The following is a 23,381-nucleotide window of genomic DNA, read 5'->3' on the forward strand; positions in this document are numbered from 1 at the left end:
AGTTGTCAGCTTTAGTATTTCTGAGAGGAAATGCAAGAGAAGAGGAGGGATTTTGCTTCTATTACAATAAAAATGAAATTACATTTAGGGGAAATGCATGACAGGAATAAGTCATCGCGAATGAGTTTCTTGTGAATCAGGACGCTGAACAAAAACTTCAAAGAATTCCAATGGAATACAACTCCCAGAATTCAATTCAGCAAACATCTGTAAATATGTGAACACCTATGTCAAAATCAATCTATCTTGAATTTTTTTCTTTCTCTAGCAGCCATCAGGAAAGAGCCTCTGGACCATTCATTAAAGTCCCCACCACATTGTATTGACCAAGCAGTCCTCCCTTGTTTGTTTGGAGATCTCCAATGACAGAGACCTAAACTCCAGCACAGGCTGTCCTGAGTGGGGCTGCTCTAATTATTAGGATGCTTCCAGAGCTGGAAAGGGACTCAGAAGCCAGAGAGTCTAAGCCTTCCTTCTCCAAGGCAGAGAGACGTGAAGCTCGTCTAGTGTCACTTAGCTAGTGTATGAGATAGGACTTGATCCCAGGTCCTCTTGGTTTCAAGGCTAGTTCTCTATTCACAAGACCTGCTGGTGCAGTGGACAGAGCGCTGAGCCTAGAGTCAGGAAGACCTGAGTTCAAGTCCAATGTCAAACACTTCCTAACTGTGTGACCTTGGGCAAATCACTTAATCTTTCTCTGCCCCAATTTCCTCAACTGTAAATTGGGGATAATAATAGTACTTACCTCCCAGGGTTTTTGCAAGGATCAAATGAGATAATATTTATAAAGTGCTAAGGACAGAGCTCAGCAGATAGTAGGTGCTACATAAATGCTTATTCCCTCCCTTCCTCTCTCCCCACTCCTCTATGCTTCCTCTTTATGTACAAAATAAGTATGAAGGGAACTGAGTGCAAATCAATACAATGTGGACAATTACATGTAAAGTAGTTTGAAAGGGAGAACACCAGTCCCAGGGAAGCTCAGGAAAGGCTGTATTTAGGCAGCTGGGCTAAAGCTAGGATTCTAAGAGATGGGACATGAGGACGGAGTGCATTGGAGGAGGCAGGGGGAGACGGCTAGTGCAAAGATGTGGTGGTGGAAAATGGAGTGTTGTGTGTCATAAATAGGAAGGAGAACAGTGTGGCTGGATCACAAGCTCTGAGCTTTGGTGTGACTGTCCTTCCAACAATTAAAGATAATCTTCCTGTCCTTATTTAAGTTTTTTCTTCTCCAGGCTGAACATTTTCAGTTCCCTTAAATATAGCATGAGGCTTTTTTTTTGTCTCTAATTTGCTTTACCTGATCTTACATGCTCCCAGAGTGCTTAGGAAATCTTGCTAATGACCACAGCAGGCAGGATGTCAGATATTTAGGAGCGGCAATAGAAAGCTTGGGATTACCTTGGCTTTGATGAAGGTGGCCAGGGGTCCCTTGCCCAGCTCTGACGTTGTTTTTTCAGTGACACACAGGGAGGGAGCCACCATTTGCCCCGTCATTCGATCCACGTAGATGAAATGCACCAACCCTGGGAAGTCTTCCAGGTAAGTGAAGGTCAGGGTTAAGGAGGTTCTAATCCTGGCCATCAGGGACAATCTCTTCACTAGGCCATCACCAAAGGCAAGAGGAGACAGGTGCTCACAGGCAGGTCTTTTACCTGAATTCCAGTTCCATTTCATCCTCTCCTAAAACAGCACCTCTTCCTTTTCCCTCCTTTCCCTTAATTCCTCCTAAGTCTCAGTCTTGAAAGTCCCATGAGAAGCATGAGACTCATGGATTTGAGAGGAAGGACAGTTTAAGGGGACAGATAGTTAATAGATTATTCTGACCCAAACAGAATGGCCTAGAAGACAGAGTGCTGGAGTTAGACCAAGACCTGGGTTTGAATGCTGACATCGGACATTGGCTGGCTGTGTGACTTCCCTCTGATCCCATTTCTTCATCTGAACGTGGGGATATTCACCGCACCTTCCTCAGAGGGTTGTTGTGAGGATTTAATGAGACAACATATGTAATGCACCTGCAAACCTCAAAGTACTTTATAAATGCTAGCAACTGTCCTCATCATCATGATTCTTCAGGTTTGTTCCTGGGACGACAACCCAAGCCACGGTCTCCTCTCTATACTTCAACAACAGTTTGATGTGCCTAGGCCAGTGCAAGAGCAGGCAGGGCACAGAGTTCCGTGCTGATGCCATTACTTTAAATGTGATCTGTTCCCCTGATCTAGGAACTTCAGCACTTTGACACAGGCAGAGGGATTTTCATCTTCATTTTGCAGATTAAAGAAGAAGCACCCAGTCAATTTGGCCAACATTTAGCCAGGGATGTCTTAGGCAAAGAGTGCTCTGTCTTTCCCTCCTCTAAAAAGGGGAAAAAAGTAATCTCTCTCCAACCAATTTCAGGAAATGATGTGCAAAGGACAGTACTTGACATCATAAAGGGAGGGAAGAAGCATTTAAAATGTCAGGCACTGTGCTAAGCACTTTACAAATATGATCTCACTTGATCCTCACCTCAACCTTGGGAGGCACATGCCTCCCAACAGGCCCATTTCACAGATGAGGAAACTGAGGCAAACAGAGGTTAAGTGACTTTCCCAGGGTTACTCAGCTAGGAAGTGTCGGAGGGCAGATTTGAACTCAGGTCTTCCTGACTTTAGGCCTGGCATTCTACCCATTTTACCACCTCATGGCTTATGAAAACAGAGGCAGTGTGGTAGAGTAGCAAGATCACCATTGTGGGAGTCAGGATACCTAGTCTTGGCTTAGTCGATCAACAAGCATTTATTAAGCACCACTGTATGCCAGGTACTAAGCCCTGGGGATACAAAGAAAGGTAAAAACCAGTTCCTGCTCTGGAGGATCACACAGTTTAAAGGCTCCGCTGCTCACAAGTTACAGGATCCAGGAAAGTTGCTTCCCCTTCCTGGGCCTTGAGGCGGTAGGACCAGAAGCCTTCCACAGTAGCTTTATGCTCCCAGGGCCTTTGCAGGAAGGCTTTTCTGGGAAGGGTTCTGTTCCTGCTGGCTCACTATGAGGACTAACCCTGGTTGCCTCCCACACCCACGTGCTCCCCCTCCTCACCTCTGCCTCCTGCCTACTTTCAAGAAACTGCATTCTAGCAAGGTCTTCCTTGGTCTCTTCCCAGCCGCTAGTGCCTTCCTCTCTAATAATGACAGCTAATATGTATACATACACATATAGGTAATATGTATACATATACACACAGATATATGTGTGTATATATGTATATATATATACACACATACACACATACACACACATGTAAATATATATACACACATATACTCACATATCTATATATTTCATGGATATATCTAAGTAAAATACTCAATGGGGTAGCCAGGTGACATACTGGATAGAATGCTGGCCCTGAAATCAGGACCTGACTTCAGATCAGACCTCAGACACTAGCTGTGTGACTCTGGGCAAGTTACTTAAATATACTCAATATTATATGTGTATATATATATATCTACACTCCATCTCTTTGTATATATTTAATGTCTCGACACAGATACACACTCAATACTCAGTATATACATACACACTCATATACATACACAAATATACATATATACTCAATACTATTGCACCTAAGGGTTTGCAAGGCACTTTACAAATATTATCTCATTTGATTCTCTCAATCCTGGGAAGCAGGTGCTGTTATTATCCCCATTTCATGGATGAGGTAACCGAGGCTGAGAGTGGTTAAGTGATTTGTCCAGGGTCACATGGCTAATAAGTGTCTGAGGCAGGCTGCACAATCAGTCCTCCTTCCATTAAAGTTACCTTGTATTTGCTTTGCATATACCTCGCTTATGCTTGCTCTGTGCAGGCTGTTTCACCCATTACTATGTAAGCTGCTTGAAGGTAGAAAATGTTCTGGTTTTTTCCCCAGTGCCTGGCACAGTGAATAACCTCTTGTAAGTGAATAACATGCTTACTGGTGATAAGAGTGGGATGATAATAATAAAAGAAAAGGCCATGCAGACGATGCCATATGTACCCTGTAGAGCCTTCTGAGAGATCAAGGAGAAGAGATGCCCTAAACATGGTATTTTCTTGCCCTGGTTCACCCTTATTTAGAAAGGATATGACACCAACGTGATGTTTCTCTGACTCTTCACCATCAGAAAGTCCTTCCAGTCCACTAGAATGTCTCTGTCAGAGGAAACCAGAAGAAGCATAGATGACTTGTGGATATCAGCTCTAGCCAAGGCTCAGGCCCCACCTCCAATCATTTGCCTACTTACTGGATAACGCTCTGGGCATGGTTCTGTAAGCTCTGGGGGAGACAGGGCCCTCCTGCTCCAGGCACTGGGCTGAGGAAGTAGGCCCGGTACATGGAGCAAAGCTGCCGCTTTACCTTTGCACAGGACTGGATAATCCTGACAATCAAAGACTCTGGTCAGCAAGTACTCATTAACCACTTATCCAAGCACTCAAAGAAAGGCTCCACACAGTCCATGTCCTCTAGGAGCTAACATTTCAAAGGCAGGGACAAAATGCAAACCCAGTACAGAGCGGATGCATAGTAAGCTCAGAGGAGAGGACTGGTGGCTGGGACTGAAGAGGAAGTCTATGCTGAGCACAAATGTCTCCTCCCTTCCTCTAGCTCTGGTGGGCCTATTTTTCTTGGCTACCCCCGCTCCCATACATTGGAGCCTTGGTCTCCCCAGTGTTCTCTCATCCTGGATCATAATATTTCCTGGGAATTCTCTTTTTTGCTCTGCGTTTACTGAGCTCCTTATGGTTCCTTTCTGTCTTTTAATATTGTTATCTTTCTGTTATCTTAGAATCAGAGAATCAGAGCAGCGAGGAGCCTGAGAAGCCAGCCTATCCAATGCTTCCCATTATTCTCATCATTACTATTCCCTCCCACCTCCCCTCCCCTCTGCCCCCACCCCATTTTCTCTAGGGCCCATACTTACTCCAAGTAAGACCCCTGGTCACTTCTGGAGAAAGCCTTGTTTTTAAATTCCAGCCACAAGCTCTGAAATGAGGATAGATAACTTTGGGGATACAGATCCCCAAAGAATCCTCTGTCCTCTCAGCATTGCTCTAGAGACCCCAGGGCTTCCTAAGGGTAATTAGCTTTAGAGTCAGTAAACATCTCATATGCCATCCTATGAGCTAGCTTCAGTCTATCTAATGCAATGCTAAAGCACATTTCGAATGTTGGCCCTGAGGCACGACAAGATCCTGAAATGCCTCTGGAATCATCAAAGACTCAGTGGTGTTTTAATATTCCAAATACTGTACTTCTTCCTGCTCCACTTCATTTTTCACAGTGACATCAGGCTCACCCTCCTAAAATATGACCTTCACTACTTCATTCCTTTGCTTACAAATTTCCCATCAGCGTCCCACTGCCAAAGGAACAAAACCTGGACTTATCATTTTTGCATTCAAGGCCCTCTCCTGCCTGGCCTCACCCGGACTCCTCCATTTTTATTCCCCACGGCTCCTTGTCACATTCTCTTTTTCAACCTGACAGGTCTCTCCACCCTCTGCAAAGCAGGCCATGTAGAGCTCCACCTTCTCTGCCCCACTGCATGGTTGGTTTCCATTGAATCTATAATTATTAAATGCCTACTAAGTGCAAGGCCACTGCACTGCTCTCCTCACCTGGGATGATCTCCCATTCAAAGACCCAGTTTAAGGACATCCTCCCCACTTCTCCAACCTGTTCAGATCTTCCCTTTCTTCTTCCTTCTCTATAGTACGGAAGGTATACACCATTGCTGGTGCACACTGTTACTGAATGGGGTTTTAGGGGTGTATGGATATAACTAACTTTCATGATAAGACTAGAATCTCCTCAAGGGCAGGATGATGGTTTAGAGTTAGTGTTTTGAGAGTTTACATAGTACCTTGCACAGTAGTAGGCACAAAATAGGTGTTTCATAAATATACGTGAACTGCCTAACCATGATTCCAGAGGCTCTGGATGAAACATGCTCCCCACTCACCTACCTCCTGACTAAAGGTGGAGAGACTGAGATATACACTTTTAGATGTGGCCAATGCAGGCATCTGTTTGCTTGACTATGTATATTTATGACAACGGTTTTGGTTTTTCCTTTTCATTTTTTCCAATGGAGGAAGATGGAAGGGAGAGAGAATAGATTTTTGTTAATTGAAGAGATTAATTTTTTTAAAGTCCAAGTCATCAAAACATTGTAACATTACATACAGCACATATAAAATTATGATATTAACCTAAAAAAAATACATGTGAGCTGCATTTTAAGTTATTTGATAATTGTTGAGTCATGTCTGAAATTTATGATAATCCTGTTAACCAGACTGTTTGATTAATAAAAAAAATGCTTCATTCCTGAACCCAAGGGTTTAATGTTTTGAGTAGAAGTTTTGCATTTCCTTTTTCTAATTCACTGGTGCCCCCAAGAGCACAAGAGTCCTTTCTTTCTCCCTCGGGGAGAGAGCTTTGGCTCTGATTTCCTATGAGGCCTAAGTCTGACCTGAATGTCTTGTCCTCCTCGATTCTTCACAAATCTGTCCATCCTCTGGCGCAAGTCCCCCAGAAGGGGCTGGGAACGGAGGGTACTTCCTACTTCCTGCCTTTCTTTCAGTTTCTTCTCTAGTATTGAAAAGCCATCCAGCAGTTGGTAAAGGGAGAGAGCCATGTGGCAGCTGGAAGTCTGCAGGGAAAAAGCAGAGGGGGTGAGGGAGTCTAAAGAAAAGATATCCGCCCCCCCCTCAACAGGAGGCAAGGCAATCACTCCAGGCTGACTCTTACCTTGGTCAGAAGCACCATAGAGATGCCTGGCCAGAGAGGCAGGCAATACATGGTGTGAGGCATCATCATGCAATGGCTCTCCTTTAAAGTGGCATCAAGGAAAATTCTTCTGGGATTGGAAGGTGCAGGAGAAGGGGGAACCAGTGTTTGCAAGGTGTCCTCTGCGATCTAATTCAGAAGGACAAGAGATATGAGTCATGGATTTCTTTGTTTTATAACAGGGGAAGGAGAAAATAATCTCCAGATCCATATGGTTCAGCTTTCTAGTCACTGCTTTCTAGTTCAACCTTCTAAGATACAACCAGCCTGTTCTTTCTGATATCTGAATATCACTCTACCTTACAATCTGGAAAAAAATATTGATATGGGAAAATGGGGTGAGATGGGTAGAGAAACAGGACAGGAAAGGTAGAGAAAACTAGAAGATGTGGGAGAATGACATATAGTATCTTGCCTCTCCAGAACATTAAAATAGCTTAAATTAAGTGTTTAACTTTAAAATTAAAATATTTAAAGCTACATAGACCTTGGCTGTTCTCTCAGTTCTTCAGTATCTCAAAAAATAACTAATTGTGCAAGTGGGGAAACTAGGGCACAAAGTGGGTGAGCCTGAACCAGATCACATTAAACCTCAACTCCTGATGGAACATACTTAGGATCTGTTGAAGACAATCTAAGAAAGTATGCTCCAACTGTCCCCCAGCTCTTGGGAACAATGAGTTCATCATATGAATATCACAGATTCAAAAAATCACGGATTTAGGGTTGGAAGGACCCTTAGAGGTTATCAGTTCCAAACCTCTCACCTTGTAAATGAGGAAGTGGAGGCTCAGAGAGGTTAAGTGATTTGCCAAGGGTCACACAGCTAGTTAAGTATATGAGTTGGGATCTGAGACCAGGTAATCCTGATTGCAAGTCCAGTGCTCTACCCACTACTATACAGTTCTGTGATGAAGCTGCTGTGTTTTGCCAGAATGAGCCAGGCTTAGGGAGGGGATCTGACCGAAGTCTAAACTCCTCATCCACAGACCTTGATGGAATGGACTTTGGAAATATGTGTGCATATTACAAAAAAGACCCTGAGTTCTGCAAGGCAAAGAAGTGAAGAAGTCTTCCTTGGTACAAAAATCTACACCCCAGTCCTTAAAGGGATCCACTGAAGTCCCAGGCTAAGTCTACTTATCCCCTAAGAGGAACTCACCTGGACAAAGGCAGCATCTTCATCCTCACCAACTGGTGGAGTTCCATCCTCCAGCCAGACAGTACTTCCTGTAAGTTATGAAGGAACGATATGTTATCTGTCCCATCCCAAAGGAGAGAACTCAGATGCACAGCACAGAATGACAATTACTGGAGCAGAGAGAGATCTGCTACATCATAAGGCAGAGGCAAAGAGGCCCCCATACATATGGGCAGAAAAGGCCATCTTGCTCTGGGGCTCCTGAGAGGGCAGTGCCAGCTCACTGATGGCTCAGAAGAAACTGAGGTTGGTGACCTTGCACAGCCCTCCCTCACTCAAATCAGTCAACTACAAGTCATGTCACCATCTTGATGTCATGGTCCTCTTGACGAGGACCATGGTCCTTGAACGAAGGACAAACACAACAACAACCCAGCCCATTGCAGAAAGATCAAATTCAAGTGCACCATGCGATTTCCTGGAGTTCGGGTCATTTCCAAGTGATCATATTTCCTTCTTGCTCCCTGCTCACTGTATGTCACTACAACAGAAGTACTTGGGGGCAAGTCAGAAAGGAAATATATCCTCAGAGCTGTCATGCTCTTCTACAGGGAGTGACTCCTGGGTGAGACCCAAGACACAGCTAGGGCAGAGATCGAGGGGACAGAAGTGCCATAAAGGACCTGCAGTCTGGGAGCTCTAAGCAGAAAAGCAGTTCCTCCATCATCTCCCCTCTCCCTCACTTTCCACACATGCACCTGGCTCCTCCACTAAAATTCCTTGGAATCCCTTCCCAAAAGTTATTGACCTCCTTCGGCCCCCTCTTACATCTTTTCACAATTCACTCAGTGGCTGCAAAGGCAGGGATGATGTAGATGTTTCTAGCAACTTCATATTCACTACAGAATGTATTTTTCCATACAATGTTGTATATGGTTCAGATCATAAGTTAGGTTGCAAAAAAATCTATTTAATAAAGATTTTAACTGAACAAAGAATCAAAAGTAACTGATTATGTATCTGCTACAGTGCTGTTTTCACTGCCTACAACCACTATATACAACAGGGTGTCTAGGGGAAAACGTGTGCTTAGTTTCAAATGACTGACAAGTAAGTTTCTGGAAATAAGCTGGAGACTTCATATCCTATAAAATGATTCACGGGGCACTCATTGCAGAAGGCCTCACTCTCCTTTACTTGAGGAAAGCACAGGTTACATGTTGGAAACCTACTCCTCTCCCTATTTTATACCTTAAAATGCCTCTACATTTTCTCCTCCTTTGCTCCAGCCTCTGATGGTGAATGGGCTTTTTCCTGGCTGAGACTAACCCTCCTCCTTGTGACTGAGGCCTTCATTCATCCTCTATGAATTTATATAGGGCTCTGGGTTTGAAAAGCATACTTTCTTTACCACAATCCTATGATGCCAGTAATATTGGTATGTCATCATCTACAGCTAAGCGGCACAGTGGAGAGAGGGCTGGGGCCTGGAAGACCGCAGGCTCTGCTTCAAATCCTGCCTCAGATACTTCCAGCTGTGTGATGAGTTAACAGATCAGTTAACCTCTATCAGTCTCACTTTCTTCATCTGTAAAATGGGTCTGCTTCCTGGAGTTACTGAGGATAAAATCAGATGTTTGTAAAGTGCTTTGCCAACCTTGAAGTGTTATATAATTGCCATATAACTGTCCATTTGTTGCACAGTCAACATGATGGCAAGTTGTATTTATGGGGAAAACCAGCCAAACATACAAATTTAAAGCCAAAAGAGATTTTGGAGACTGGGTCATCCAATCGCTGCTCCTTTCACAGATGAGGACACTAAGCCCAGAGAATGGAAGAGGTTTGCCCAAAGTCACAGATAGCATTTGTGGCTGGGCTGGGATTTAAGCCCATCTCCAGACTCCCATTTCAAGGCTTTCCCCCCATGACACCATGCTGCCTCTCTCCCTTTCGCAGAAGCTTTCATTATGATTTGGAGGAAGGGCTGTGGGCACCTGAAGGTTTGTGGTGTGCCTCTCTGTTTTTTACTCTCTTTATTACTTCAGTGCAGGGACAGGATATGGGGCATGTATGTGTGTAACAATTCAGGTTAACGCTGCTCTGCAGAACCAGGTATCCAGAAGTTTTAGTGTATGAGCTGAGTTCTTTCAAGGGTCTAACTGTCTGAACCTGGCCCTTCCTTACTTTGGTTCCATAACTGGGAGTGGCTCTAGGTCTTACCTGAGCTCTGTCCACCAGGGGAGGGTGCTGGAGTGTAATATTCCTCAGGCACTGAAAGACTGTCTGTCTCCTATAAGACAAAAGGAGGGAGCAAGGACTCAAAAACAAAGTAGGTTCTTCCAGATGGCTCTCACCTGGGAGTTTCCAAGACTCCTTTTTATCCTGGCACCATCTTGCCCAGGCTGGAGGTATGGCAGCCACTTATGGGACCAACTCTACTACTGATCGTCATGAAAGCTTTGACCTGTTCCATTTCTGACCTAGGCTGCTTAGCCCCTCCCTAAACAATGTGGGGGCTCATCATGTTAATGCTGACCTTAGTTACTGCAGACACCCAACTGGCATAGTTCTGTGCAGCTCAGGATGTCCAAACTCAGGAGACTCACCAACCTTCCCTGTAGCAGGGGTCAGGGGCATGCATCACTTGGCTAGCCCAAGGCTACCTTGCTCTCTTCCGAAGGGTGGAAGTTTATAAGAGTGGAGAGTAGCTAGAAATGGGCCTAGGCCCAAGGGGGATCCAATGCTCCAGAAAGGCCCCTTACATCCCCTACACCCACCGTCTCCTCTGAACTCCTTCTAGTTGGTGAATGTGGGCCAGGGCTTCTCATTTGCTGCACAGGAATGTTCTGGCTGTTGCTGTGTTTCTGGTGAAATGTTTTTCCTTGGGAAGCCTAAGAAAATTGAGACAGAGGTTAGCAGGTAAGCTGAGTAGAAATCTATTCCATAGGAATACACCTGGCCTCTGCATCATTCTTTCCAGTACTTCCCAGGCAGGGCTACAGAGAGCAGGGGGCTTATGCACTCCTCTCTTCCCCGCTTATTCCATGACCCATGCTCCCTGCACCCAGCAACACCCTCCTTCCCTACCTCCCTCCCACCCCCAATCTCCATGCCAATTTTCTGTTCATGAGCCCACAGCAAGAACTACAACCCAGGGAGTGGACTGGCAACCTGAATGTTGTTCTCTTCCATTGATTCATCACTGGGGTATAGGTCTTGAACCATGAGAAGAAGGGCGAGGAGGTCTGCTGAGCGTAGGGGACTAGCATGATGGCTGCAGACACAGAGAAAGAGTTATGAAGGTCCTTCCTTTTCCAAATAGTTCATGGATTGAGTGCTGGTAAGCTCCATGGATGGGTAGGTATGAACAACATTAAGCAAAGTGCAGGACAGAAGACTGGGGTGGGCTGTGTCCTGGATAATGTCACATGCGCTGAGATTGAGGAGAAGACAGAAGATAGGACTGCTAAGGTGAGTCAATCTGATGATTAAAAATACAAACTGCGGGACATGTCATGAAATCAGCATAAGATGTGGTCCCTATCTTCAAAGAGCTCATGATTTTTCTGTGAGTCACAGTGGAGGAGTGGAGAGAGCACTAGTCTTGAAATCAAGAAAATCTGGGTTTAAACTACCTCCAACACTTAGCAGTGAGATCCTGGGCAAGTCACTTAACCACTTAAGTGGTTTCCTCATTTGTAAGATGGAAGTAATAAAAACCTTTAGTAGCTACCTCATAGGAATTTTGTGAGGTTCAACTGAGATAGTATATGAAAATATTTTTGGAAAACTCTGAAATACTACTTAACTCATTTAAACTCAGTTAAAAATAAGAACTGCCCCAAAGTGGAATGGGATTCCTTGAAAGGGAGTAGGTTCCCCTTCCTTGGAGGTCTTTAAGAGAATGACTGCTCCCCCTCACCCCTTTGCTGGACACATTATAGGAGGGGTCTCTTTCATGTCTGGGTAGGACAAGATGGCCTCTGAGGTGTCTTGCAACCCCTCAAATCCTGTGAATCTCTTATTGGGAGGATTAGGACTTTTTGTATATGACACAATGAGTAGGACATAAGACTCTAACCAAGACTGGTCTGCAAGCTGGAGAGAAGGGAGAGAGCAGTGAAGGCCATCAGGAAAGTCTAATGGAGCCAGACACTCAAGAATTGGGCAGGTGGAGGAGAAGGTTGTTTGCAGAGGGTGGGGCATCAGGGACTCCCACTTAAAACCAAGTTGCATGTCTACCTTTGTATTGGTAGAGAGCTATGGGACTCACTTGGAGTAGAAGGCCAGCAGCTTGGTGTGAACAAGCAGAAAGGCATGGAGGATCTCTTCACCACCATTCTCAGAGCGGGTATTGATGTGGTGAACAACGTGTTCTTCCAGGGCTTCGATACATAGTTCACAGAGCTGGGGGTGGATTAGCCTCTCGACAGCCTACCCAGGTAGAGGGATATGCAGGTAAAGAAACCACCAAGGTATGACACTGATCATCCCTTGCAACCCCTGACATGGCAGGTGAGTGAGAGTAGCCATGATTGTGATGGCTGATGAGTGGCTCATCACAAGTCTACTTCAGCAACCCAGGCCCAAGTCTAGGTGTCCAGTATCAGGAAGAGCAACAAAGGAGAGAACACTGGAAATCTAGGAGTCTGATATGGACTTCAGGGCCCTGGCTTGGCTTGGGAAACTCTAAAGAAAATCATCTCCAATGGAGAGTTGAGTTACTGGCACAGAAGCATGCACATTTAATAAAGATGAGAAAGAAGGCAGATCAACATTATCTGGAGTCAGAAAGACCTGGTTCTGAGTCCTACCTCAGACACTTACTAGCTTGAGTGAGTTCTTTGACCTCTCCTTGCCTCAGTTTCCTCATCTGTAAAATGAGGGGATTGAATGCTATGGCCTCTAAGACCACTACAACTCTGGATCAGTGCTCTTAGAATCCAGAGGCTGCCATTCTTTCTAGGAGCTCACTGGTACCCAGGGTCCATCACCCACTGAAGGAGAATGCAGATCAGGGATTTCTGCCAATTTTCAGGACCATCAAAGTTCCTTACTTCAGCCAGACAACAATCTCTCCTTAGGTGGTATTGTGATGGCCCTTAGGGCTGAACTGTCTAGAATCTTATAACACAGAAAGTTCAGGGCAGGGCTCCCTTCTTCCCTCACCTTCACCTCAGGACCCCACAGAAGTTACCTCCACCATAAAGCTCTGCTCTTGATCTCGGAGGCGGCTGTATGTATGGAGCAGACTCTGGAAGAGGGACCACACTTGGGTACGCTTCTGCAGGTCTGAGGGCCGGAGTCTAAAAGTGGATAAAGGTCAGGGCTGAGAGGAGAGAACCAAGTCATCTGCAAGTCCAAACAAACCCTGAATCCTAAATGACCAGATCCATTCAATAAGTAAAGTGAAAGTCCACCCTGCTTCCCTTTCCTCACCTCAGACCCATCTCAGCAGAGAAAGAAATAATGAGACACAAGACAGCAACCAGGGCAGAGCACAAGCAGGGGGGACAGGCATACCTTCAGCTCCCCATGTAAGCACATGCACACAGCACAGATGTGAGACTCATACAGAGACAGACAGGCTTGTTCAATCACATACACACACACAGACACACAAACACACAGACGCACACGCGTACCCGCTTTCTTTCTCTCCGTAGGTTCTTAACCTGGGGTCTGTGAATTTGTCTTTTTAAGAAAATATTTTGATAACTGTATTTCAATATAATTGCTTTCTTTTGTCATGAAATGTATCTTATTTTATGCTTTTAAAAACATTATTCTGAGAAAGAGCCACAGGCTTCAACAGACACAAATTCCTGCTCAAAAACTACAAGTTGCAGACTAGTTGTGATCTGTATCCGTGAAAGGAGTTTCTACACCAAGAGCTCCTTATGCCAGCTGGATGAAAGAAAGGAAAGGATCAGGGTTCTCTCTTACCAAGACAAAATAAAACTGAAACAAATTCTAGGTCTCAATTCAGTGGTCGAAGGCTATGGGAGAATTGAGTCCTTAACACAAAAAAGGGTAAGAACTCCTGCTCTTAGAAGCTGTCTAGCCAACAGCTGCTAATGTTCTTCCTGAATTCAGTTTGACTCAACAAGCATAGATTACATGCTTCTCTGTGCTAGGCACTATATTGGGCTCTGAGGGGGCGGGTGAGAGAGGAGAAGGAGGGCAGAGATAAAAATACCTTCAAAGCTCAGATACCCTAATCACAGAGAGTGACGCACACCAGGGCCCAGGGCAGCAGTTGCCTCTAAATCCCACTCCCCCAATTAGGACACTGGGGACACCTAGCTGGTTACCTGCACCACTCGCCACCAAACCTAGAGATCATCTTTGGGGCATAGGCCTACGAGGAGGCAGCTTGGTAAGGACGAAAGAGTAAGAACTGTAGGTCAGAAGATCTGTCTTTTAGTGTCAGCTCTGCTGCACATCAGGACTTCTTAAACTGAGGTTCATTAACTTGCTTTTTAAAGTATTTTGAAAACTATATTTTAATATAATTGGTTTCTCTTGTGATCCTATGTAATTTGTTTTATGCATTTTAAAAGTGATAATCCCAGGTATTTTGTTCTTCATCATTCTGAGAAGGGATCTGATCTGTAGGTTTCCTCAAGCTGCCAAAGGGGCCCAGGACTCAAAAAAGGATGAGGAGCCCCTGCTCTAGACCATCTCTAAAGTCTCTTAAAATTCTAACAGCCTATGATCCCAAGTTATTTTCTTATCATTTTCTCTTGTGGCAAATGAAAAAGAATCCAGTTTCTCAAACCCTCATTCTTGAGTGTGGACACACATTATCTTCTTCCTCTTATGGATTCAAGCAACCAGAGTCTGTTTCCCCACTGCTATACTACAACCCTGGAGGACTCTATTTGAATAATCATTCATAAAATCAGAAGACTTGGAGCTGGAGGAGACTTTGGAGACCACCCAGATGCTGGAAAAGGGTCTTTCCTCAGCCTCTGTGACAATGAAGCCTGGAGGAGAATCTGCCCTGAATAACTACCCTTCTTTGGAGAATCTAAAGAGTACCAGATAGGGAAGGGTTTCGGTATGGAGAGGTGGAACCAAGGGGAACAGAGAGATGCCCAGAGGACCACACACAAAGCAGGGCACCACAAGAAACCCTTTAAAAAAAATATAACTTTTTATAAACGCACACACTGATGCCATAAAATTCTGTTGTCCACAACAGATAAAGTCACCTGATGCCTCTGATGGATAGTAACATGTCTATTTTTTTAAAGATGTAGAATTATAGTTACTTTTCCTTTTCCAGGAGTGAGGAGGACGAGCTGGGTTGGTCCAATGCCCCACAAATTCCACGTCTAGGCTCTGACTCTAAATCTTGTAATGATTAGAAAAACTAGATCCAGGGACAAGAGCCGGAAAAAGAGGATATGAAAATAGCAGCTCAGAAGCTGGGGAAATAGTGCTTGGCAGAGAGTTGATGCCATTTGGCTTTAATGTGATCTAAGAGATTTGAGATGTAATGTGCCCATCTGCATAGACAATCTGCCTCAGAGATGGGAAGAACTGGGTTCAGTTCTGGTCTCTGACACATTCTTGTTGTGTGACCCTGGGAAGCATTCCAGGCAAGGCATGAAGACCACAAGCAGGACAGTAGGCTGCAGATGGATGCTGGGGGAGGGCATTTCCTCACTGGGTCTTCACAACATCAATGACCTGTCCTAACAGCCTCCAAACCATACCCTTTCCCCTACATGGGACACTCACTCCTTTCGGAAGAGATGACTGTCCAGGGCAACCAGTCCAAAGTGCATCTCAAACAGATGCTTCAGCACATACAGCTTCCGCCGCAGGTCATCCTCACTCTCTCTGCCGTCCCCATTGATGGCGATAAACAGGCACTCACCAAACTGTAAGCACAGTCAAGTGAATTTAAACTCTGAAAGAGCCTCCCTCATCTCTTCACCCCTGTTCTCACCGTTAGAAAGTAAATCTCTACAGGGCAGGGGCTCAGTACATGGCTCATTCCTGGCACGCAGTATGTGCTTAATAAACACTTGTTGTAGAACAGTGCCCAATATATAAAAGGCAGCTAGTACCTAGCATATAATTATCATATTGCCTATTGGAAACTGATAATTGTTTGGTTGACTAACTGGTAACCCGGTGTCTAGTATAGTGACAAGCATAATCAATTGCTGCTGATTATTCCTGCAGGGCTAATACTGAAGAGTACCTGTCCCCTGCTAAGCCTGAGCCACCATCCAGGCCTTCCTCATCACCATCAAAAGGCAGTTAGACATACCTTTCCATGTGTCAGGCCCCTCTCTCTGTAGTGTGCCTCTAAGGTGGTCTCTTCTCTCTGGGGGCTCACTGAGAGGACATCTAGACTCGGACTCCCTCTGAGGCAGAGGCCTCAGGCAGCCTGCTTACCAGGTGAAGGACATACAGATGATTGCTCTTCTCAGCCAGGAAGCAGGTGTAGGTGTCTGACAGCTTCTCCAGCATCGTTGTACAGGAGATGATCACAGGGGCAAAAAGCGTGCTGAGGCGGTCCTCCAGAGCAGGGAGCTGGGGTGCAGACAAGAAGGAGACCAGTCAGAAATGCATGCCAACTACTTGGGGCATTTTATCTGTAGCAGGTCTCTCTCCTTAATTTACCCCAGAAAGTAAATGATCCCTCAAAGGGCCACCTCCCATCCTCCAGAGGTAGCTTGGTGCCCTGGGAAGGGAACTGCATTAGGGTTAAATCCTCCCTGGGCAATTTATGGACCTTTGCGACCCTGAACAAGTCCTTTCCCCCCTTATGGCTCCACCCTCCCCTCTTGTAAAATGAGGTGAATTCTGAGGTCCTTTCCAGTTCTAAGTCAGTGACACTAAGACTTCATTTTTTTTGGAAGATGAAACAGGGTAGATGGTGAGTGTCAACTGATTAATGACAACCACAGTCCACATTTTTATAGTGCTTTAAAGTTTGCAGAGAATTTCACATACATTATCTTATCTGAGCCTCACAACAACCTTATGAAGTGGAAGCCTATTTTACCAAAGAGGAAACTGAGATTGAAAGAGGTAAAATGACTTGGCCAGGGTTACAGGATCTAAGGTCAGATTTGTGTCCTGTTTCTGCCTCTTCTTACAGGGCTCCTCATCAGGATGGACAAAAATCAGACCCAAAAACCACAATGAGGGTTTTGTAGTTTTTCTAAAATTCTATACACTGAGTTTCAATTTAAAATGTTAAATTGGGATTTCTAAATCTACAGTATCTGAGATCATACCATCATCCCGTAACTTTAGAGAAGGTCACAAGAAAGACTATCAGGGATTTTATAGGGGGTTTCCAGGAGCTCTTCTATAGATTATATAGAATGATTAAGGAAGACCACTCTAGCCAATGAGAAGCAAGGTCAGTCAGTCCAGGAGACCCCAAAAGGCAGTGTGGTAGAGTAGGAAAGAAGGCTGGCCAAGGAATCAGGAGAGCTAGGTTCATTCCCTAGCTCTGCCATTAATTAATAGGTTTTGGTGTCCAAAGACCTGGGTTCTAATCTAGCCTTTGACACTTACTACCTGTGTAATAATGGGCAAATCTCTTAACCTCCCTGGGCTTCAGTTTTCTCAATCATAAAATAAGGGGTAGGACTACATGATCACCAAGATGCTTTCTAAGTCTAAATCGATGTGTCTGTAATCCATTAAAAAAGCAGTGGGCTTGAATCTGTACAAATAACATGCTTATTAACTTCAACACAAATTCATGAGAATAAGAAATAACAAGTCTTACAGTTTCTTTGGAACCTGTTAAATCAAACCCCTTTCTTTCCTAAAAGTTTAAAATCTCAAAAACAAACATATAGAAACTGGAGCTATACTGATAATGCACTTTTTGCTCTTTAATATAATTCTTCTTCTTACTGGGAAAATCTTCCACACTCGTTAATGGGCCTGGGAAGATCTGTAGGAAGGCCCACACCTTTTGGTAATTTTCTAATGAGGCACCAGTTCTCAAGGGTTGTGATGCTCCCTGACTCTAAAAAGTGTATAAAGACTCTGAGGTGAAGTTTTGCTCTGGAGTTTATTGTCTGGAAGTGTTTGGCCTGATGAGACTCTGGGCAGCTGCTAAGGAGTCATTGCCCCCCTCCCCCCACTGCTTTGAAAACCCAGATGTTAGCGCTTCTCTCTGGTAACTATGCATGTATGTAATGGTCAGACAGTCGGATCTGTCTGTTGATCTGTGATGTATCTATTGCTTATGTCAGACAGCTGGAAGCCCTATCTGTTGATTTTGATGTCTGAATTTTCTCTGAAGTTCAGGGAGCTGACTTTTCCCCCTGAACTAAGTGAATGATACGTGTGCTTGATTAAAGTGATTGTAGACCCCCTCGAGTTGCCTTTCCTTTTAGAAAAGTAGATTAAGAACCTGTGACAGCAGGCCCCACCCTGTATGTTGGGGTGTTTGCTTTTACAGGGGTTGTTCAGTCATTTCAGTCATGACTGGGATGGGGTACATCTGGGCAAAATCTTTTCTTTTGAGGAAGAATAGTCTGAGAACTAGTAAGGGAAGAACTAGGTGGAGGGAGGGAGGGAGAGAGAAAGTGAGGGAGGGAGAAAGAAAGAGACAGAGACAGAGAGAAAGAAAGCCAGAGATAGACTAAGAGATAGGAAAGATGGAGAAAGACAGGGAAGGGGGGGATGGAGGAAGGTGGAAAAGGAGAGAGGAAAGGATGAGAAAGAGAGAGAAGAAGAAGGGAGAGGGAGACAGGAGGAGAGGATGAGAGGGAGAAATATTTAAGTAGAAAAAACTTAGACTGAGACTTCTCAGCAGCCAAAGGAATGTATCTGAAAGTAAAAATATGGAGTCAATCAAAAAGTCCCTTAGTGAGAGAAGATACCAGAGGTTTATCCAGATCACATAAGGAAGCAAGGAAGAGTACATCTTCCAAGTTGGGTTCTGCAGCTATTTTATACTATTCGGCGTAGTTTGTAAAACAGCCTGGACCTCTCTATTAGTCTAACTGCATGCAGTCAAATATACACTATTGTACTTTAAAAACCCAGCAGTAGAACCAGTGCATGTTAGGTTTCAGGGACCCTCAAGCACCTAGCAGAGGCCAAAGAGAGCACCCCACATGCAGTTTTTTATCCCCTTCCATCAAAGGAAGGGAAGGAAATGGCAGCAATTTTGCTGCCACAGGCACAGAAAAAAGCAACAGAAGCCAATGATGTCTCCCCTGATTCCCTAGAGGGTTAGTTAGTGGGTGGTTTTGTGAAAAACTGGCCTGAGCTGAACACACAGGGAAAGTTCTCAATGAAGTGCAGAGCACAACTGGACTCTCTTGATGCCCACGAAGTACAGGTCAACATGGAACAGAATGAAGCCTTGCCTCAGACGGAGATATGTGCAGCAGTAGAGATAATTTACGGGGATTAAAAATGCAAATAGAGCCAAATGCAAATTTATTGCCAACTTATTGTCTTGACAGGTTCTTTGTGTTCAGTAGCAGAGTTTGTATCCAGACGCTACAGAAAAATTGGTGATGGTTATAAGCAGGCAACAGTAATATTCTTAATAACAATAACTGAGGGGCACTGCAGGTATGGGAGAAAGAGCTCCGGTCTCAAAGCTACAAAGACCTGAGTTCAAGTCCCACTACTGATACTGAATGGCTAAGTAACTGGGCAAAACCCTGAACTAATGGTCTAGGCAACTCTCTAAGATTCTAAGTTGCAGAGGAGGTACTAACCTGTATTGGTAGAGAAAGTTTCCTCACTTGCGAGTTCCCTATGCATACAGGCTCAATGCCTATCCCTATCTCCCTGAATAACAGTAAAATCTCTGTAATACCAACTATAATAAATGTGGGTGTGCATCCCAAATGTCTTAGTGCAGTTTTAAGTTATTAAGGCTTAACGTTTTCTTTCCTAAGACTATTTTATTCTAAATAGAAAAATTATTTGGGAACTGAAAATGCAGGGAAGTCTTTTGTTCTTGGCTTGCAAGTGAATAAGAAGAGGAAGAAATAAGCCCATATTTTAAGTTTTATGCTGTCTTTGCTGAAAGCAACAGCTGACAGCTACATATTTCTTTATAGTTTAAAAAGCACTGGACAAATATACATTTTTTCACTTGCCCCTACACTAATAGTGTGAAGTACACAGGCCAATTATTTCTGTTTTATAGATCATGGAATTGAGGCTCAGAGCAGTGAATTAACTTGTCCAAGGTTATACAAATAGTACAGGGACAAGCAGAACTACAACCCAAATCTACGTGCCTTGAATATGCTCTTTATATTTTGCTTCTTTGTTGAAAAAAATCAATAAGCATTTATTAATTGCCTGTGATGTACTGGGGACATAAACTGAAAAGCAAGATAGTCTCTGGCCTCATGATGCTTATGTTCAACTAGGATGTAAAACAATAACAATACAACAAATCTCTGCATTTTACCCTAAAACTAAAATAGGTAAAATGTTTGCCTTACTAAAATAATGTGTTAGCTACTGAAAAATTCATAATTAAAATAATTTCTGTTTAAGTTAAATAAAGCATTTGATGAAAGTGACTATAACAAATATCATGGTAAAAATGACCCACATATCCATAATTAATTTTTTGAAGTACAGATTATTCACCTCTCAGTGACTTTTATGAATAGCTCTTTCAGTTGGCTTTGGCAGATGAGATATGCAAAATCATTTAGTTTTTTTCAATGCAGCTTCAAAATAAACTTTCTTTAACTTGTATAAGTGCACTATCAATGGAGCCTTTGGTTTTCTGAGCTGTGAAGATGAGAGCTTAAATGTGAAAAACAAGGATAGACTGTTTTTTTGTAAGAAAAAAGAAACTGATCAAGTAGGAATCATCATGGCCTGATTAGTGATTTAAGTTGTTTCAATTCCAATATAATCCTGGTCCTTTCTAAGTACAGTGGTATGAAATATGTGGGAAAAGGCTGAAAGAGAATAGTGTATGTTTTTATATTATTATAAAGATTAATAATAATTGTTAGCATTTATACAGCACTTTATGAAAATTACTTCATTTTATTCTAACAACAACCATGGGAGGTTGATGCCATTATTAACCCCATTTTACAGACAAGGGAACTGAGGCAAAAAGCAGTTAAGTGACTTGATCAGAGTCACACAGCTGGTATGTGCCTGAGGTTGGATTCCAATTCAGGTCTTCCTGACTCCAGGTTTAGAATTCTAGGTACAGTACCACCTAGCTTCCCTGATAACCTTGACAGGGAAGGGTCTAAGCATTTATTAAATACCTATCATGTGCCAGGCACTGTGCCAAGTGCTCTGCAAGTGTTATCTCACCTGATCCTCACAACAGCCCTGAGAAGGAGGAGCTATTATTATCTCCCTTTTATAGATGAAGAAACTGAGGCAGGCAGTGGTCAGGAAGTGTCTGAGGCCACATTTGAACCCAGGTCTTCCTGATTCCAGACTCAGAGCTCAATCCACTGAGCCATCTAACTGTTAAGTAGGTAGTGTGATTTTTATTACACCCATTTTAGAGATGAGGAAATTGAAGGAAAATTTTCATATGTCCATTTTAGAGATGAGAAAACTTATCTCTAAAGACAGAAGAGAGTTTAAGCAACTTGTCCAAAGTCACACAGGTAGCAGGTAGAAGAGGTCTACTTCTTATGCCAAGATCTACAGAAGGAAATCCAAGGTACTTGTTGCTATCCTGCATTGTCTCCTGAGGAGACCCTGGCTCCACACTCAGGAGAGGACTCTGACTGTGCTAAGCCTGGAGGAAGATTGAGGGTCTCTTCTCCTGTCATGGCTGGCACTTTGTCCATCCTTGGCTCTTACCTCTCCATCCTTGTCCTCTAACAGTCCAAACTTCTGCCAGAGACTATCTTCAAACTCTTTGTCGGTCCAGTAGAATAGGACTTCGGCCCCCTCTGTGGCCACTAGCACACACTTCATCTGCCAGGGAGAGAGAAAGGTCAGGCTCTTGCCATGACTGCCCTCCTGGACAGCTCATGCCTGGAAAAGAGCTGGCAAAAGTGAGGGTCTAGTCACTTTGTGAAGATGAGATCCCACCCTGACCCAGAGGAAATGAAGTCACAAATACAGAACACAAGAAAGAGAAAGGTGCAGGTAGCCCTCCAGGGAATCAAAGATTTGAAAACTGAGAGGAACTCTGAGAAGTCACCCAGTCCATCCCCCTGCCTCCAGGCAGCACCAAATTTAAATGAAGATGGAGAGCAAGCAGATGGGATCTTGCAAATTCACTGAAATAATCCATGTTGTGTCATCAACTTAGGCTGTCTCTTATTTATCTTTGTCCATCACCTCTTCCCAGCCTAACAAACCTACCTTACAGAAAGATTCTTTATAAAATAACAAATAGAAAGGTCAAGAAGAAAAACCTAAAAAACCCCACAAGAAAATAAAAATCAGTTGCTCCAAATCAACCCATCTTTCCTGTAGCTGCCTAAATCATCTTCCAAATGCACAAATCTAAGTCACTGCACTGTTCAAAATTTCAGTGGTTTCCTATTACCTTCTTTTTATAAAAACTGGACAAATGATTTTATCATGGTGGTGAGGAAATCTCAGCTCATGCTGAGAAACTTCCTTTACAACAGCCATCAGCACTTGATAGGCTTAAGGGTGTTGCTTCTCTGACAACACCAAGCAGGTAAATGCCTAACGCCTTGCCCAGGGTCACAGATGGAATCTGAATACAGATCTTCCCCCCTCTAAAGTCAGTTCTCTAGGCACTCCTGCCTGCTGTCCCACATGCCTCAAATATACCCCATCTTTACTTGAGAGCCCCTCACTTCCACCTTCTGCATGGAGCCACTCCTGATCTCCCTCCCAAAGGACCCTGGACTGGGGAACTCTGTATACATCTGGTGCTTCTCTCGATGCTTAGGTTGCATGCATTAGTCCACCTACTTGTCTCCCCAGTAGCTTCTAGTGAGAAGGGCTTCCCTGTCCTTTCACCCTTAGCCTCGAACACATGATCAGCACGAAATCAACTTGTTAGCCTCGAAATGAAAGCCCACAAGAATCTGGCTCAATGCAATGTGGCCTCAGGGATTCCAGGAAAGGTAGGGAGGGAGGCCTTTTTGGGCTCCATCCCACCTAGTCATTCTGGACGATTCCTGTCTTCTTCCATACTATTATCCTACTTCCATCATAGGAAGGGACTTTGGAGGCTATCACATCCAATCCCTCATTTTACAGAAGTGGAAACTGAAGCACAGAAAGGTTAAGTGTTTTGCCCAAGGTCAAACTTCTAATAAGTATAAGAGTTGGGTTTTAAACTCTTGTTTTTCTGAAACCCAACAGTTTTCTGACCACTGGGCCACCCTTTAGGCTGTTTTCTAGTCAAACTAGTCTACTATCTCTTCCACACAGTAGACATGCCATGTCCCACCTCCATCCTTTTGTGCA

The 23,381-nt window shown here is 44.0% G+C and overlaps 1 protein-coding gene across 4 annotated transcripts in view; it reads right to left on the reverse strand.

The window, feature by feature from the left end:
• The window catches only part of HPS1 (HPS1 biogenesis of lysosomal organelles complex 3 subunit 1), a 35,234-nt gene that overhangs the window by 9,411 nt on the left and 2,442 nt on the right, over positions 1 to 23,381 (reverse strand). For 2 of the 4 annotated variants that reach the window (XM_072626935.1, XM_072626938.1), the window contains exons 3-17: positions 21,786 to 21,902; positions 16,386 to 16,523; positions 15,720 to 15,862; positions 13,168 to 13,276; positions 12,244 to 12,404; positions 11,142 to 11,244; positions 10,748 to 10,861; positions 10,191 to 10,260; positions 7,989 to 8,056; positions 6,788 to 6,955; positions 6,510 to 6,689; positions 4,956 to 5,017; positions 4,278 to 4,412; positions 4,120 to 4,185; positions 1,402 to 1,546 (exon numbers count right to left, since the gene is read on the reverse strand). In XM_072626935.1, coding sequence (XP_072483036.1) covers positions 1,402 to 1,546; positions 4,120 to 4,185; positions 4,278 to 4,412; positions 4,956 to 5,017; positions 6,510 to 6,689; positions 6,788 to 6,955; positions 7,989 to 8,056; positions 10,191 to 10,260; positions 10,748 to 10,861; positions 11,142 to 11,244; positions 12,244 to 12,404; positions 13,168 to 13,276; positions 15,720 to 15,862; positions 16,386 to 16,523; positions 21,786 to 21,902 — 1,779 coding nt within the window. Of the gene's footprint in view, positions 1 to 1,401; positions 1,547 to 4,119; positions 4,186 to 4,277; positions 4,413 to 4,955; positions 5,018 to 6,012; positions 6,107 to 6,509; positions 6,690 to 6,787; positions 6,956 to 7,988; positions 8,057 to 9,378; positions 9,585 to 10,190; positions 10,261 to 10,747; positions 10,862 to 11,141; positions 11,245 to 12,243; positions 12,405 to 13,167; positions 13,277 to 15,719; positions 15,863 to 16,385; positions 16,524 to 21,785; positions 21,903 to 23,381 lie in introns of those variants that run through there. The other 2 variants (XM_072626946.1, XM_072626957.1) reach the window with 2 other exon arrangements.

The sequence above is a fragment of the Notamacropus eugenii genome, chromosome 1 (genome assembly GCF_028372415.1).
Source record: "Notamacropus eugenii isolate mMacEug1 chromosome 1, mMacEug1.pri_v2, whole genome shotgun sequence".
Taxonomy (NCBI): Eukaryota; Metazoa; Chordata; class Mammalia; order Diprotodontia; family Macropodidae; genus Notamacropus; species Notamacropus eugenii.